Below are 16,160 nucleotides of genomic sequence, written 5' to 3' on the forward strand. Positions count from 1 at the left end.
TTATATTGTTTTTCCCGGTTTCACGGTAGCAGTGCCGCGAAGTAGTGTTTTCTACAGTGATCCTATTTTATGATTTATTGCCTTTTTGGCTTCTTTTGATTGCTTCTACTTTTTGCCTTTTTTTATCGTTGATATTTTAAATACAAAAGCTTGACCTGTGGTCCGCCTACTATGTGTTCCATGTTCCAATTTTTAAATTTTCCGATGCTTGTAAATCCCTCTGAATTAATTAGTTGCATTTCACAATTCAAGAAACACGGAAACACATGTGTTTTAATTTAAGGACGTTTGGTCCTTTTTTCGCTCGCTGTTCTGTTCAACACTGATGTTTTAGCAAAGACGATTTACGAAAGACGTTTGAAGGCCATTTTTGAGAAAAATGAAAACAGAGAATGTTCGCATCAAAAACGTCAGGAAGTAAACAACAATGGTACAGTGCCGCCATATCGTGGGAAGTGATCCTTCAGGTTGGTTCCATTTTTTCACGAAGGAAATGGCAATTGCAGGACTGCAGTCTTTATCTTTGATTTGTAAACAAGGAGGAGTTTGTATGCTAAATTAGATTTCGAATGAGCGTAAACTGCGAAATAATATAAGTTGGTCGTGTATGTGTACAGTTGAGGTAATTCACCGGATCAGTTGAAACAGCGCTATTTATATAACTTTAAAATTCGATTTCATCGCACTGAATCATTTCCCCAAAAGATCCTTTGGGGACGTAAAAGACCAACTCTTTCCCTTAAAAAACACAGATTTTTAGTTAATTACATTCGGTACCACATGCTTTAATAATAGGTTAATTTGGGCCATCTTTTCATCTTGGAAAAAGTAGGTCGGACAAATACTTTTACATTTTAAAAGTAAATGGTCAAAAATTCCTCAAATTGTTTGTAACATACACTTTCGACATCTTTCCACAAGATATGATAGTTTTTATTTCTCTGGAGTGTTTTATTTTGTAACACGAAGCTTCGTAAATCGCCCCAAATTTTATACTCAAACAGCGGTATTTTCAGAGAATTCGGCTATTATCGATTTTCTCGAAAATGAATCGATATTTAACTAAACAAAGTATGCAGTCACTTGTTTCACATTAAGGTCTACCTAACTTGAGAAAATAAGCCGAATTGATTTTTGAGCCGTTGCCACGATATTTCAAAAATGTTTGATTTTTGACAACATTTGCTCTTAAATAGGCTTTTGAAGGTGTTGATTATTGCGATAAATGCGCAAAGTCACTCTGTAGACCCCTGCTCCCCCCTGGTTTGGGGGTGGAGATCACTTGTGTCCATATGGGAGAAAGCTGATAGGCTCCCTCGTCCCTGTTCATAGTAGGAGTGTTCGATCTAAGACATATGCTTTCTTTAATCCATCGCTTAAACTTGTCGCCGTCCTGCTCAACTATTTCACTTGCTTCCCAATTCATAATGTGATTGTTCTGACAGACGTGGTCTGTTATGGCTGATTTATGGTGTTCATTGGTAGAAGCTCTGCGGGTGGTTCTTGTGAAATTTCTTTTAGAGATCTTTTCTGCTTCCTTTCTGTGTTCCGTGATCCTGGTTCCCAGCTGTCTCCCTGTTTCACCGATATATACCTTTTCGCATTGGCTGCATGGAATTTTGTACACCACTCCAGCTTTTTTGTGCTTCTCCACTTTGTCCTTTGGGTGAACTAAAACCTGTCTGAGGGTGGTTTGAGGTTTAATCACTGTGGCTACCCTGTGTTTGGTGAATATGCGTTGTATTTTCTCTGTGAATGAACGGACATATGGGACAGTCACCACTGCTCTTGATTTTTCTTGAGCTTTATCATTCTTGGATTTATCTTTTCTAATAGCTTTCTTGCTGTTCATTTGCTCTTTGACCTTCTTTATCGCCCAATCCGGGTAACCACATGTATGGAGGGCTGTTCTTATGTGTTTTTCCTCTTGTTTACGGTCTTCTTCCTCCGTGACAATGCTGTCACTTCTTTCCAATAACGTCCGTATGACAGCAAGTTTGTGCTGAAGTGGATGATGCGATTGAAACGACAGGTACTGGTCTGTGTGTGTGGCTTTCCTGTAAACCAGTAGTTTGATAGATCCGTCCTCCCTCCTGGTAATAAGGGTGTCCAGAAATGGGATCTGGGCATTTTTCTCTGGTTCGTGCGTGAATTTGATGCTGTTTGTTTTGTCAATTCCATTAAGATGATCTGTCAGAGCCTCCACCTTTCCCCTCTTAATGATTTCTAGGATGTCATCCACATATCGTTTCCATAGCTTTGGTTTACAGTCTATGGGAGCAGTGGCGATGGCCTGCTGTTCAAGCCATTCCATAAAAGAATTAGCCAGGATCGGGGATACTGGGCTGCCCATGGCTGTGCCGAACTTCTGTTTGAATAATTGTCCTCTGAAACTGAAGTATGTGGTGGTGGCAATAAATTCTGTGAGATCCATTATATCCTCAACCTCTAGGTTTGTTCTTTTCTTTAGATCTTCATCTTGATCTAAGCGTTGTCTTATGATGGTTAATGTCTCCTGTATAGGGGTCTTGGTAAATAGTGACACAACATCGTGGGAGTTGAAGATGTCTTCTTGTTCTAATGTGACTGAGGATAATTCTTCAGCAAGGTCTTTGGAATTTTTGACATGATGTTCCGTAGTGCCAACCAGAGGTCCCAGGAGGTCAGCTACGGCTCTAGATGTATTGTAACCAATCGATCCTGTGTAATCCACAATAGGTCTCAAAGGGTTGTTAGCCTTGTGGATTTTTGGCGTGCAGTACAATCTAGGTGTGGCCTCAGATGTAGGGTACAAGTATTTGTACTGATCTTCCGTTATCTTGCCATCCTTTTTTAACTTGGTCAGCTTTTCGATCAGCTTAAGCGATGGATTAAAGAAAGCATATGTATTAGATCGAACACTCCTACTATGAACAGGGACGAGGGAGCCTATCAGCTTTCTCCCATATGGACACAAGTGATCTCCACCCCCAAACCAGGGGGGAGCGGGCGTCTACAGAGTGACTTTGCGCATTTATCGCAATAATCAACACCTTCAAAAGCCTATTTAAGGCTTCTGACACTTTTCATGCTTTTCAAGTTTTGATAAAGATGGCTGACAGTCATCGAAACTGTCAGCATTAATAAGACATTAATATAAGACTGGCTATGTTGTAAGAACTTTTAAATCGACTGTTCACTTATCTAGCCTGATGAATTTCTTCAAGAAGGTCATTTTGCTTCTTTTTTTTTTCTTTTTTAAGCGGATCTGTAGACTGGAGGCCCGAATTTTGAACTGACGGCCGGAAAGTTGGACTCAATCCGACCATCGTGTTCTAGGGATATTTTTTGCTCGATTTGCCATCCAACATAGTCAACAATAGGCTACAGGGCCCCTCAGGATAACAGCCCCGTAGCTGATTGGGCCACCCTGTCTAACTAAAGTTCACTTACTCACTCACTCACTCACTCACTCACTCACTCACTCACTCACTCACTCACTCACTCACTCACTCACTCACTGACTGACTGACTGACTGACTGACTGACTGACTGACTGACTGACTGACTGGCTGACTGACTGACTGACTGACTTACGGCCGAACTAAATTCAATTCCTTTTGTTCACGTACACACGCGCTTGTGGAGTGAGGACTCTTTATTTGTAAATTGCTAAGTTTGAAATGCATCACAGCACAAGTTTTTCTTCATATTTAACAACTGGAGAGTATATCATGTCATTTGAAATTATTTCTTTTAGACAATAGTCTGCACGATTCAGTGGCATATATTATGTTTTTCGACCCAATAAGTGGCTGGGCTGGCGAAGGGTCCAAGGTTTGATCCTTTCGCCTATGTTACTTTCTTGAAACCGTTCACATGGTCTGGTAAAAAAACAATTTTTTGTCGTTTACATGGTCTTGTCAAAAAACAATTAACTTTACATTTAAGATTTTTTTTTTTTAATTTGGAATACAGGTACGTCGTTGACAGTTTTAGTTGACAGTCACGCTATTAGGCAAGGCAATATGTAAATTTCATCTGGAAAGTTAAAGAAAAAGCCAAACTTTAACGAGAGGTTCTGTTACACTTCTTTCTTTCTTTTCTTATTTTATAATAATAATAATAATAAAAATAATAATAATAATAATAATAATAATAATAATAATTATTATTATTATTATTATTATTATTATTATTATTATTATTATTATTATTATTATTACTGGCAGTTTGAGCCTTAAAAGGTCTTGGAATGTTTTTAACTTACCTGTTATACTATCTCGATAAACTTATGAGGACGCGATCTGACCTATCATTTAGGGTTAATGGGACAATATAGACTGATGTTTTACATGCACTTTATCCGTATATACACTGTTCTTTTCAAAAACATTTAGTCAACATACATGTGTTCTTAACTGATTCTCAGCCTTGGAAATGTTCTTAGTATGTTCTTAAATTCGAGTTTATCTCAGCCTCAACGTTCTGATAAAAAAAAAGGTTCTTACAAAAAAAATTGTACTTCACACATTTCAGATAAGTGTTGTCATATTAAAGTTGCTACTAATGAATCACTCTATGCTATACCAACTCCTCTTGTTTTCGCCATATGTCATCACAGTCGTCAAATGTTTCTGACTTTAAAAGAGTCAAAAATTAAGTTATATCCAAGGAGGTTTTCAGTAGCATTTTAATGTTCCGCCGTTGTCTTTGGACGTGGTGGTGATCTGAACGGTCCGCGGTTGCATGGTTTGGGATTCTTTTCTTTGGCCGTTTACAGGAATGTATATATGAAGGATGTTGACAATTACAAGTTTAACTACTTTCGAAGTCTGTTGTCTTACTGAACTGATTTGGTTTAAACTGAGTCGAGCTATAAGAACGCTATCGAAATTTTGCCCGAACGATACGAAAACAAATAAATAAATGATCAAATCAATATTTCAATGTCTAACACTGTGTATACGTAGCATAATTTTCGATACCCACCTTACATGAAAAGAAAAATATGTTGTCCCGAGAAGGAATCGAACCTACTTCTCCTTGAAAACTAATCGGGAGTGATGACAACTACACTATGGTGTAGGCTTTCCTGGCTTCGAAATGCTTCTGTTACTGATGTTGGAACGATTTATAATACAAAAACAATCCGAGAAATAATTCGGTACCACGTAACATTTCAATCTAGTATTACAGCATTTGTCAGCGGCGAATTAATAATAAATACGAATTTCATATTTCGTACGCAATAACCTCACTCTTCGCAAAAAATTATTGCCAACACTTTTAATCCTTTTTCTAAATCTAAAATTGTGAAAAATCGCCAACTTTTTTCTGCCTGATACCTTACTGAGCATATTCAATTTTTTTCTCTCTTGTTTTTGGAGCCGGTACGGTTTCCCACATTCCTAATGTCCACAGGAGCATTACCAGTGATGTTGTTCAGTGATGTTTGTAGACTGCTACCAAACACTACGTGACTTGAGATCAAGGGACCCCATCAAGAAGAATATCACCAGTCCATCTTAATCTTAAGAGTCTATCAACCCCTAGAGATGATTATCACCTCACTTTTAGCAACTAGGGGGATTATCTCCCCTAAAGAGGATTATTACCTCTCTCTTGGTAACGCGGGGGGTTATCACCCCTAAAGATAAGTGACCAAGTTGCCTTACTGATTTTAAATAATAATAATAATAATAATAATAATAATAATAATAATAAATAAATAAAATGGCCTTTCTGCATAGGGTTATAAACATAAAGAGCAAAGGCCAGAAAAAAATCGAGCAAAATCGAAAATTACCGGCCACAGTGAAAAAATTTTTTCCGCTCATATTTAATGTGTAGGTAGGCAATGCTAAGTCAATGATAGTGATGTGGTTTGTTTTTCGAAAATCCGCTTTAACTTTTAGAAAAACGGAAAAAATCATTTTACCGTCGGTGGCCTCAGAATTGCCAGACGTGAAAGCCAAATTAGTAGTCATCAAAACAAAGCTTATGTGCGAATGGGAAGAGCGCATGGATATATTAGCACTAATTTTCTGATTTGGGAAGTGTTTAACATTTCATATTAATTGAGATTGTTTTCTTGCCAACAGCGCTAGCTTAAAGTGGAAACAATTGCCGTTAAAGGCGCATATTTTTTAAAATAGCAAAAAATATAGTTATAATTCTAAGTCGTGATCAAACTGTTTCGGCTGTGCCCAATGATGAATTGCTCTTTATTTCATATATACTGAGATTTTCGCATCAAATTTTGCTGTGTGAAAAAGCGTTTCGGATTTTACTTCGACCAATCAGAGAGGCGAAACGAGTTTCTCACACGTGAAAAAATCGTTTCGTCCAATCGCAAACCACGGTTTAAGCGAATTGTGTTTTCGCGGGCTTTTTCGCGGTCATTGCGGGTGGCTTTGTCGGGCAGCTTTGACAAGATAATATTTTCGGTGTACTCGACTTGTTCGTAATTCAAACTTATCAAGAGCTAGGAGGTATTTTTGAGGATGGCTGAACAATCAAGAAGATTTGTGTCTCTAGACAAACCTATAGACAAGTTTATCGAAGACCAAAAAAAAACAAGAACACTCTTTCAAAGACACGAAGAGATGTAAGTTTGCTGACTGAGTTTCTCAACTCCAAAAATGAAAGCAGAAGAATCGAGGAAATCCCGCCAAAAGAGCTTAATGAACAGGTTTGGTAAACATGTGCACGTAGCTCTCAAGTGTTTTATCGTTATGATGAAAGTACACAAACGCATCCGCGCTGAACAGGTTTGGTAAACATGTACACATAGCTGTCAAGTGTTTTATTGTTATAATGAAAGCATCAAGCGCGTGTTTGAATCGTCAGACGAAGACAGCCCTACGCAGTGACAAACTAAACTTTATTGGCTTTACCAATTTTGGATTTGTTTCTTTTGTTATTTCGTTATCTAATTAAGAATTGAAATGTTTGCTATCCTTTGCACCAGTTATGATTTTTGATTGGTGATATTTTCACATGCCGATTTTAGTAAAAACTTAATTTTTCGAAGAGAATTTAATACAGGAGTTTTGTAATTATTTAGAGAACCAATTAAAGCTGGATAAATAAAAAAATCTCAGTATGTATAAAATAAACAAATTACATCATGGAAAGCGCTCTGTACGGGATTTTCACGCTCGTTGGTTTTGTATCAGAAATCTCACTCGTTCGCTGCGCTCACTCGTTCGATTACAGATACTTCACCAACTCGTGTGAAAATCCCGTACGCACGCGCTTTTAACTCAACCTCCGATTTCGGAAATAGGAGCAGGCGAAAAGAAGTACAGGAAACTAACCGAGCTCTAAGTTGACATTGCGTGACTGCGTGACACGCTGGGGTGTTCCTTTTGGGTGGGCGAGAGAAGGCGTAAACGAAACACAAAAGGGGAAAAATAATTCTGTTCTCTTGTCACAGGGGTCTGCCCAAACTGCAGACATTTGCTGCGTCCACTGGGCATGCATAGTACTAAGTCTTCTGAGGATACCGAAGTTGTCTTGCGGATTAAAGATATGCCTTTGGTAAGAATATCAAACTCGCTTGCTCTCAAACAATTCAGCAGTCATAGGGCAGCTGTGCGATTTGAATTTAACAAACGCAACACTACCTATCTGCCTGTCTCTCTGTCTGTCTGTCTGTTGTCTGTGCGTTAGTCTGTACATGTCTCTCTGTTAAAGAGTTATATTACTCCTATAAGATTGTCATGTAAAAAAGTGTGAACTTGTTCATTCATTCATTCATTCATTCCTTCATTCCTTCCTTCCTTCCTTCCTTCCTTCCTTCCTTCCTTCCTTCCTTCCTTCCTTCCTTCCTTCCTTCCTTCCTTCATTCACTCATTCATTCATTCATTCATTCTGTTTCTGTCTCTCACTCTGTCTGTCTGTCTGTCTGTCTGTGAATTTTTTCGTCTCGTCTGTCTGTCTTTATTTATCCCTTCCCTCCACCTCCCCCTTTTTAACCCCCTTCTTTGTCCCTTTCACGCTCCCATTCACGCCCTCTGTTTTTCTTTAAAAGAAGCTTGGGGCTGTTATAAACACATGAAAATGATTGTAAAGGTCCTTCTTTTGATCAAATAACAACGTTTTCCCAACACACCGCTGTGCGCCGAGATGCTGTTTCCTGGTTAATGGCTGCTGCCTCACAGGCTAAAACCTCAGAACATGCGAAAATAATAATATCATTCACATCGGACAGAAAGCGTTCGTTTGTCTTTTTTTTCCTGGTAGCAATATTTAAAAGTTAAACACGCAGGCTAGACTAAATTGTGTCGTTTGACCTGTTTTCCATAGGATGAAACAAGTAAAAGTACTAATCCCATCGCACAAAGTACACCAGTAGCTGACTTTTCTATCGACCTGCATACACCGTCACAGAGCAGCTACGTCCTCTCTGAAACACAAGATTCCGACATTCCTACCTCTAAGCCACATGAAAGCTAAATGCTTTTCTAGAAAGTAGGGACGTTAGCCCAGTGAGATATCCCTTGAAAACTCAGTGGGAAGAGGCCAGCAAAAGAACAAGGCGTCGTCATCTACGAAAAGCCAAGGAAGCAGTTGTTGCTGTGTTGGAAGAAGTGGCACCGAATCAGTGTCAACAGTTGTGGCAATCCCTGGTTGCATCTAAAATCATTAGAATCGCAATTGTCTAGTGATAACGATGACGATATTGATGAGGTCTTTATGGAGGCGCTAGCACAGTGCTACAGAAATGCCGATAACTGGCAAACCAGACGCCAATTGTTATCAATAATGGCGGCCAAAGTATCACACAAGACACTTCAAAAGTGGATTCCTAATCTGACAAGGTATCGGTTTAGCACTGCCAGAAAGCATGTCCTTGTCCAAGGCAGGGGCGTTCCACTTCTTCTACAGTCCTCTCGGACAAGATTGGCAGTATCCCAAACACAGCTGGACCATTTTCTCGATTTCATAACAAGCCAGCATGTGATCCTGGACCTTCCTTTTAGGCAAAAGTCTATAACACTATCAACGAAAGAGGTTATCACGGTGCCCAATGTTGTTCGCATGATGATACCGGAGTCTATAGTCAAGCAATACCTGAGTTATGCTGAAGAATGCGGGTTTACTTCCCTGAGCCGCAAAACACTCTTGAGGATTTTATCTGTCTGTTCAGCGTCAACGAGAAAGTCTTTGCAAGGACTTGACTATGTAAGCTCAGCAGGAAGTCGCGCCTTTGATGACTTAAGCCATGTGGTCGATAGATTGGGAGATACTTTGATGGGAATGACGTGGGCAAGAGAGCAAAAGCAGCGTCTGAAGGCTGCTAAGCGGTACCTGAAAAGCGACTTTAAGGTAACTTGATAAACTTAAACTCTATATCGAGTGTAAGTATGTAGCAAACTGCTTGGCAGTAAAAAAACTTGAAAATCTTTGTTTCTGAACAACTTTACAAAAAAAGTCATCACATACGGGACTTGAATTCGATACTTAGATTCGCATCTAGACCAGGTTTGCATGTGAAGTTGGAAGGCGTGAGTCTGATCTCTAATATCGAGTACAGCGGCGAAAGCTTGCACCTCTGGAGAGCATATGGTATAGGTCCTGAAAGAAGATACCACTCGCAAAACTTGACGTTGCTCAGGTAGCAGAAGTCCTCAATGTCACAGAATGCCATTCATAACCAAACAAGGATATTTCAGAGGGGCAATTTCTCAAGGTAAAGCCACGGGCCCAAACTTCTTTGAAAGACGCTCAGAAGTACTTTTACTCTGAAAAGGACTCAGTTGCTGATGAATCACATGGCCTTCTTTTCTCATGTCCTGAGCAAGGATGCATTAAGACATATCAACGTTTTTCTGCCCCACAGCATCACCTGGATTGTGGCAGACACGAACGCGCTCTTGAGCACGCGACTCTTCTTGACAGAGCAGTGTATGGATACGCACAAAGGCTCCAGGAGCAGTCTGGTGGTGTACCACACATGCAGGAAGTTGCAAAGAGTAGAAATGTCTCAGATCAATCATGTTTGCCAATGGGATGGGCTCTAAATTAAAGTCTAGTCAAGTTCGTCGAACTAGATTCACAGAGAATCAGAAGGACTATTTGTCCAGCAAAGTTCTCATTGGAGAGAAAACCGGCCAAAAGGTAGACGCAGTGTCAGTTGCCAAGTCTATGATGACTGCAATGGGAATCGTATATTTTCCAGTTCTGAGTTTCTAACTAGTCAGCAGATTTCAAGTTTCTTTTCTAGACTAGCCTCAAAGCGTTCGCTTGAAGAAAAGTTGACCGACAGCGAAGTCGAAGACGACCAAAACGTAGAAAACGAGGAAGCCTATAGCCATTTGAGAAGTCAAATTCTTCAAGATGTTGCGCTCGTGCACCCAATTTGCTTCGACAATCATAACCTTTGCGAACTCATTGCAAACTCAAAGTTGTCGAAATTTGCAATTCAAATGCTTAGGGACATCTGTAAGCACTTTGATATCCAAACGGCTGACATCACAGTAAGAAAGAAAGCGCCATACATTCAGAGAATTGTCGCCCTTGGTAAGAAGTGTACTTGTCAGGAGTGATCTTTTCTTTCTGTTTCTTTTTTGCTAGCTGAACTGTTAGTTATTCAAGTGTAATCATTCACAGATAGCGTTGACATGTAACTCTATTTAGTGCCCTACGACTGGAAAGCATTTTTTAAAAGGTATTTCCACCCTTTCACGGTGCACATCATGTTACGGCAGAGGACGACCACAGGACAACCAGACAATCGTTAGCCACTCCCTCGGCCTACTATTAAAATAGTTGAAGCTGCACCGCCTGTGCTCGAGAGCGTGGTGCTAGCTTTCTGAACGGCACCAGTTATTGTCTTTTTATCTATTAGTACATGAAGCATAGAAAAGGATTGCCTCATTTCTATAACTACTATTGCCACAATTTTAGACGAAAGAAATAAACTTGCTGTGCGACGCGGTTGTTAGTGTAAATTATGGTTGTTTCATCGCGTCAGTGAATACTCATTAGAGTATACATAACGTTACCTGGAAGAGGTGGTTAGAGAGTTAACTTGAGCAAGAAAATGGTACTTGACTGCAATAAAGTCGTTGTTCACCGAGTGTTAGTACCAGAAAAGCGCTGTGTTTGAAAGAGAACGTTGCGGACGGAATAACCACGGAACATCTGTCCCCCCCCCCCCCCCTCCCAGGAAACAACGTCACTCAATTGATATTTTTTTTCTTATCATATCAAGAAATGATGGGCGATGGGCGATTTATTTAAAAAGATTCATTTTTTGACACTATCCACAAAGAAAAGTAAGGATTTGTACTTTCCATTCCGTATTTTTTGTTTAAAGTTCTGTCACGGCAGGCTTGCCCCTACTACACCCCGCTGCGTTGGGATTTGTTTGGTCACGCAACATGCAAGTATTAACTGTCGACCAAACTCAAAACAATTAAACTTGTTAACCACTGCTTTGGGGTTGATCATTTCAAATTTATTCGGCTTCGATGACTAATAATCCAGATAATGTTTACAATAAAAATATTTGGTTTAATCAAAGAAAACGATCTTGTGAAGATATGTCTCGGTCAGGTCTTTGGCTCGCTGGTGAATTTATGCGTGACTCGCGCGCGCTTGATACTCAGAAACCGGCGACCGACTATATTTTGAATTAGCACTTTGAAAGTCAATTGCGGGTACTTATCGTGAAAGGTAAGTTATTCTGTTTTTTAATCGTTTCATTTGGTCGTCCATAAGACGCTGTGACAAGAAAACTGGAACTCGTTCCGACGCGAAGACCCCGTAAAGACCATAGACTCTAATTTAAAACAACGTGATTATTTACAGAACTTTTGAAAATTTCCCAAAACTCGAAGGACTCATGCGGGGCGTAAAAGAAAAAACCCATTCCGGTTTTTACACATGTTTTAGTACTATTCTTAGACAACTCACAGCTCGAATGCAGGAGCAATTCGTCACTGGGCACATGGAAAATTATTTGATCGCAACTTGGTGGTAAAATTATATTTTTGTCAGTTTGAAAAAATGCGTGTCTTTAGTGGGATTGTTTCCGTTTTAAGCGATCGCTGAGGAAGCCGATTTGAGCTCAGATGAAGTGTAAACATTTCCCAAATCAGTACATTAGAGTCAATAAAACGAACCGCTCTTTCCGTTAGCATGCGAGTAATCTTTTGGTGACTGGCAATTCCGCCTTCAATTTGGTCTATTTTTAGGCCACCGGCCGTAAAAATGTATTTTTCCGTCTTTCCGACACAATTAAAGCGGTTTTTTGAAAACTAAACTGCATCACGATTATCAACTTGGTAGTGCCTAACAATACACGAAATATGACGGAATATTAATTTTTTATCGTGGCCACCATTTGCTCGAAATTTTCAGGCATTGCTTCTTAATACCGCTGTAAAATTACCTTTTAACCAGACAGGAATGTCTTTTAAATATTTGTTATTTCTTGTTGAAAAGCTTGTGATGGTATTTAATATACAGGAGCACATTCGCTTCTGATGATGGGGTATTCGCTGCTCCGACCCAGTAAAGGCGAGGGTGATTCTCCCCTCTGCGACTTCTTACCAATAACTTTTCTTTTTAAATCTTTGAGCAGACGCTGTGTGAACGTTTTTATTTTTTTGTTGCACAAAAGAATCAATTGAAAATGGTGGAATAATTTGCTTGTTAGTTTAGTGATTACGATGGCTTGGAATTCTAATTCTGTCAATTTGTAAGCTACACTCCGCTACAGTGCTTCAAATCATTGGTTCCTGTGACTTTTCAAATGTAGCGTCTGCAATGAATTTCGGGAAGAAAACATTGTTTCGGGAGATTTTACTAATCAGAACAGTGGGGAATCTTTCCGGTGATTGACCGTTTTCGCGGCACTTGCTTCGGTAAGCTGCAAGGTATTCTAGTTTTTTTAGCAACACATTGCCGTGGCCTTAAACGAATTACAGACATGCATTTGAACCAGCGAAGTAGCAAGAAAGGAGTAAACAGCTATATCTATCAAACATCGATTTCATTGAGCATTTGCAGAAGCATAATATAAGGGCTTTAAGCAAAGGCTATCTGCAACCTTTTGTAGTCGTTTAAAACATTAGCAAATATTTTCATTTGAAATTATTTGTAGCTAGGAGTATCGAATTTTGAATTTTGGCCAGCAGTCTACAGTGCGCCGGAGTTCGCAGTATGTACATATGCTGGGCTTAAGATTGAGGGTTACTTTTTACCCATGCATGATGGGATACTCTCAAGAAAACAAGATGGCGGCCGCATGAAGGATAGCATCGCAACTGAATCAAACAAACCTCTCATTTGTCGAGATAACTCACGTTTAAACGTCGTTTTACAGTTTTAAAGCTAGCAGTTGGGCAAAAAACAAATTCTCTATTATTGGTTGCTAGAGTACGGTTAAGAGTCAAGAGACTATGAGGTAAGAGGGCGAACGCCTGTGCCCCATAATAATTATTTTGAATCTTTTTTTTAGTTCGTACCATGCTATTTTGGGAAATTATAATCCGCCATTGAGTTTAAAATTAAATGATGTCGACATTAAAATAGCAATGCAAACAAAAATAGATTGAAAAAAAAACTTTATAGGAAGAGGGGCATGTATGGGGGATTCGCTCTCTCACCTCATAGTCTCTTGTCAGAGTGGAGCATTGTCTAAGCCACGCGATGAAATACTGCACACAATATTGCCGCTAGAGCTAGTAATATTTTGTAGTTATTTTTTTTATTGTCTTGCCATCCCTCCACGTATGGGATACCGGGCGGTTTTTATTTATTTATTTATTTATTTTTCCGCATACAGCAAATCTGAGAGCTAAACCGCGTTTAGCCGAATGGTAGGGCATTTGGGCGGTGGATACATGCAGGAAGCGGTAATTGTTGCTTTGTGGGAGGGGAGAAAAAGGACATTTTCACTATGGCGTCATTTTACTACAAGTACCAAAATCCCTCTGGTTTTTAACAGCATGGAGCTCCATCGTCATTTCGAATTTCTCAATAAATGCAACAAACGAAGAGTTTGACAGCGTATCCTTTGGAAACGGTTTCTTTGTCTTTTTGTTCGGCCCACAAATAACAACATCACAAGTGAGAGCAATCCCCAAATATGTCTGTGTCATCCTTCAATTCCCATGGTACACGAAACCTTCAAAAAATCGTCAATAATTCATAAGCCCACTGACCTATCAAATGGTCGATAATACCTCACGTGTAGTGACTTAATATCGATAAACCTCTTCCATATTAGTATGCGGTGTTTATCAGCTGATAAAACACTCCTCGTTAGTATGCGGTGTTTCTCTTACGCTAATTAACAAATAGATTATCAGCTCGAGATTCCTATCGCGTGATAGCTCATAAGGGCGCATTCTGAATCAGCTATCACGCATAGAAATCGAGAGCGAACAATCTAATTGCTTTAGTATAAATCTATTAGTCGGTCAAAACTGAACAAGTAAATTATCTATTTCCTCATCGCAGACACTTCGAAAACGCGACGAAACGGCCGCCATTTAGTTGAAAACCGCTACTCACTATCTATCACAGAATAGTAGCGAGTAGCGTAGCCAATCAGAGAACGGCATTCGTGATAGAACGCTAGTAGATTTATACTTTCCATTATTCAAAACTGGATCATTGTATTATGCAATTCGAGCGATTTGATTGGCTTAGCAGCCATGGTATATGAGCCATTATACCATGCCCGAGAAATAGAGACCAATAAATTGTCTTCTAATTGTTCTTGCAAAGCGAAATCAGCGAAATCTACCAATATTTCTTGATTGTTTTTAATAAAACAATTATTCCACTCACGCTTGTTGGATATGAGATGATTATAGCCAACTCGGCGCTACGCGCCTCGTTGGCTATCTATCATCTCATATCCAACGCGCGCTCGTGGAATAATTGTTAATTACAACATAGTAAATTCGTGTAATCAAATTCAATGGCGCGCGCGTGCGTCATATTCCCATTGTGCACGCTGATGACATAAGCAAAATGCCACGAGAAGAAAAATTTCTCCGTGAGTGACTTCGGCATTTTGATTCAAAAGGGGAAACATTTCAGCAAAAAGATTAAATACAGATAGCAACAAGCGAACCAGCTGATGAAGACGATTTGCCTACTTTTTCTTTGGGATCGGAGTTTTAAACTTCCGAAAATAAAAAACCTGAAGAAAAGGAAAAATGAGAAAAAGCCGGGCCCGTGTTATCATGTCTCGCAAAACTATAATTTTCAGACGCCAATTTGGCTTTCTCCGAGGGAAAACACACCTTTCCTTTTCGAAACGATAAACTGAAAGAAAAACCGCTAAGGAATACTCAACAGTTTCAAAAGCGGAGATCCGATAATTAACGGCGAAGAAATTGTACTTCTGGGAGAAATTGTTGTTTTATCCAGCCGACGAGCAAGCGGACATCTCAGAACGCTATTTAAGCCACGGACTTTCTTGGTAATGTTCGAGTACTTGTGGGAATCCAAATCACAAGATATTACAGGTTTGATTGTGAATTTATACTTATATACTTTTCTAATTCACCGATTCTTCGTATTCCTAACAGTATTTTGAGAAATTTTTAAAAACTGTGGTCCGACGGTTCGACAAATTCACTTTATGAATGGAGTTGCAGTTCCTTCAAATCGCTTGCGTGGTATCGTCTCAGATTAAAAATTACACGCCTTTGCATCTTAAAACAAAGACTTACCTGAATAAATTTTTCATTTAGGAAAGCTTAGTTGTCAATGTTGTCAATTTTCTTTCTAGTTTCATTGATAAAACGTGATAACTGGGTAAATATTGCGTAAACAAGCACATGCCCTCGCGAGCGGAAACTGAATTCTCCCTTCGTAACGCGAGGATCATAAATTATTTTCAAGTTTCTTTTTTAGGAAAATTTTTAAATGGCAACCAGTGTATTCTATTCGATAATTAGAAACCTCAACTATTTTAGACCAAAGGAGTGTTGCTTTTTTTACCCTCTAAGCTGCGTATTTTTACTGAACATGGGGTTGTTTTTTACCACTTTGCACATTGGATGAATGCTTGGTAAACCTCTGGTCAACCTTCAATCAACGGGTTAAACTACCGTGTTGAAAATGTTATAAAACAATTGGTTCATGAGTCAGCTGTGCTTTCATCGAGATATGAAGCACGCAAGAAGTTTGGAGAACACTCAAGA

The 16,160-nt window shown here is 39.3% G+C and overlaps 1 protein-coding gene across 1 annotated transcript; it reads left to right on the forward strand.

The window, feature by feature from the left end:
- Positions 1-8,490: 8,490 nt before the first annotated feature.
- On the forward strand, positions 8,491-10,015 carry LOC146477841 (uncharacterized; the record flags this gene model as incomplete). Its single annotated transcript, XM_085113000.1, has 2 exons — positions 8,491-9,315; positions 9,830-10,015. Coding segments are annotated over 2 exons (1,011 nt in total), but the record flags the coding sequence as incomplete, so codon positions are not given.
- Positions 10,016-16,160: the final 6,145 nt, after the last annotated feature.

The sequence above is a fragment of the Pavona decussata genome, unplaced genomic scaffold (genome assembly GCF_977016875.1).
Source record: "Pavona decussata unplaced genomic scaffold, jaPavDecu1.1 SCAFFOLD_68, whole genome shotgun sequence".
NCBI lineage: Eukaryota > Metazoa > Cnidaria > Anthozoa > Scleractinia > Agariciidae > Pavona > Pavona decussata.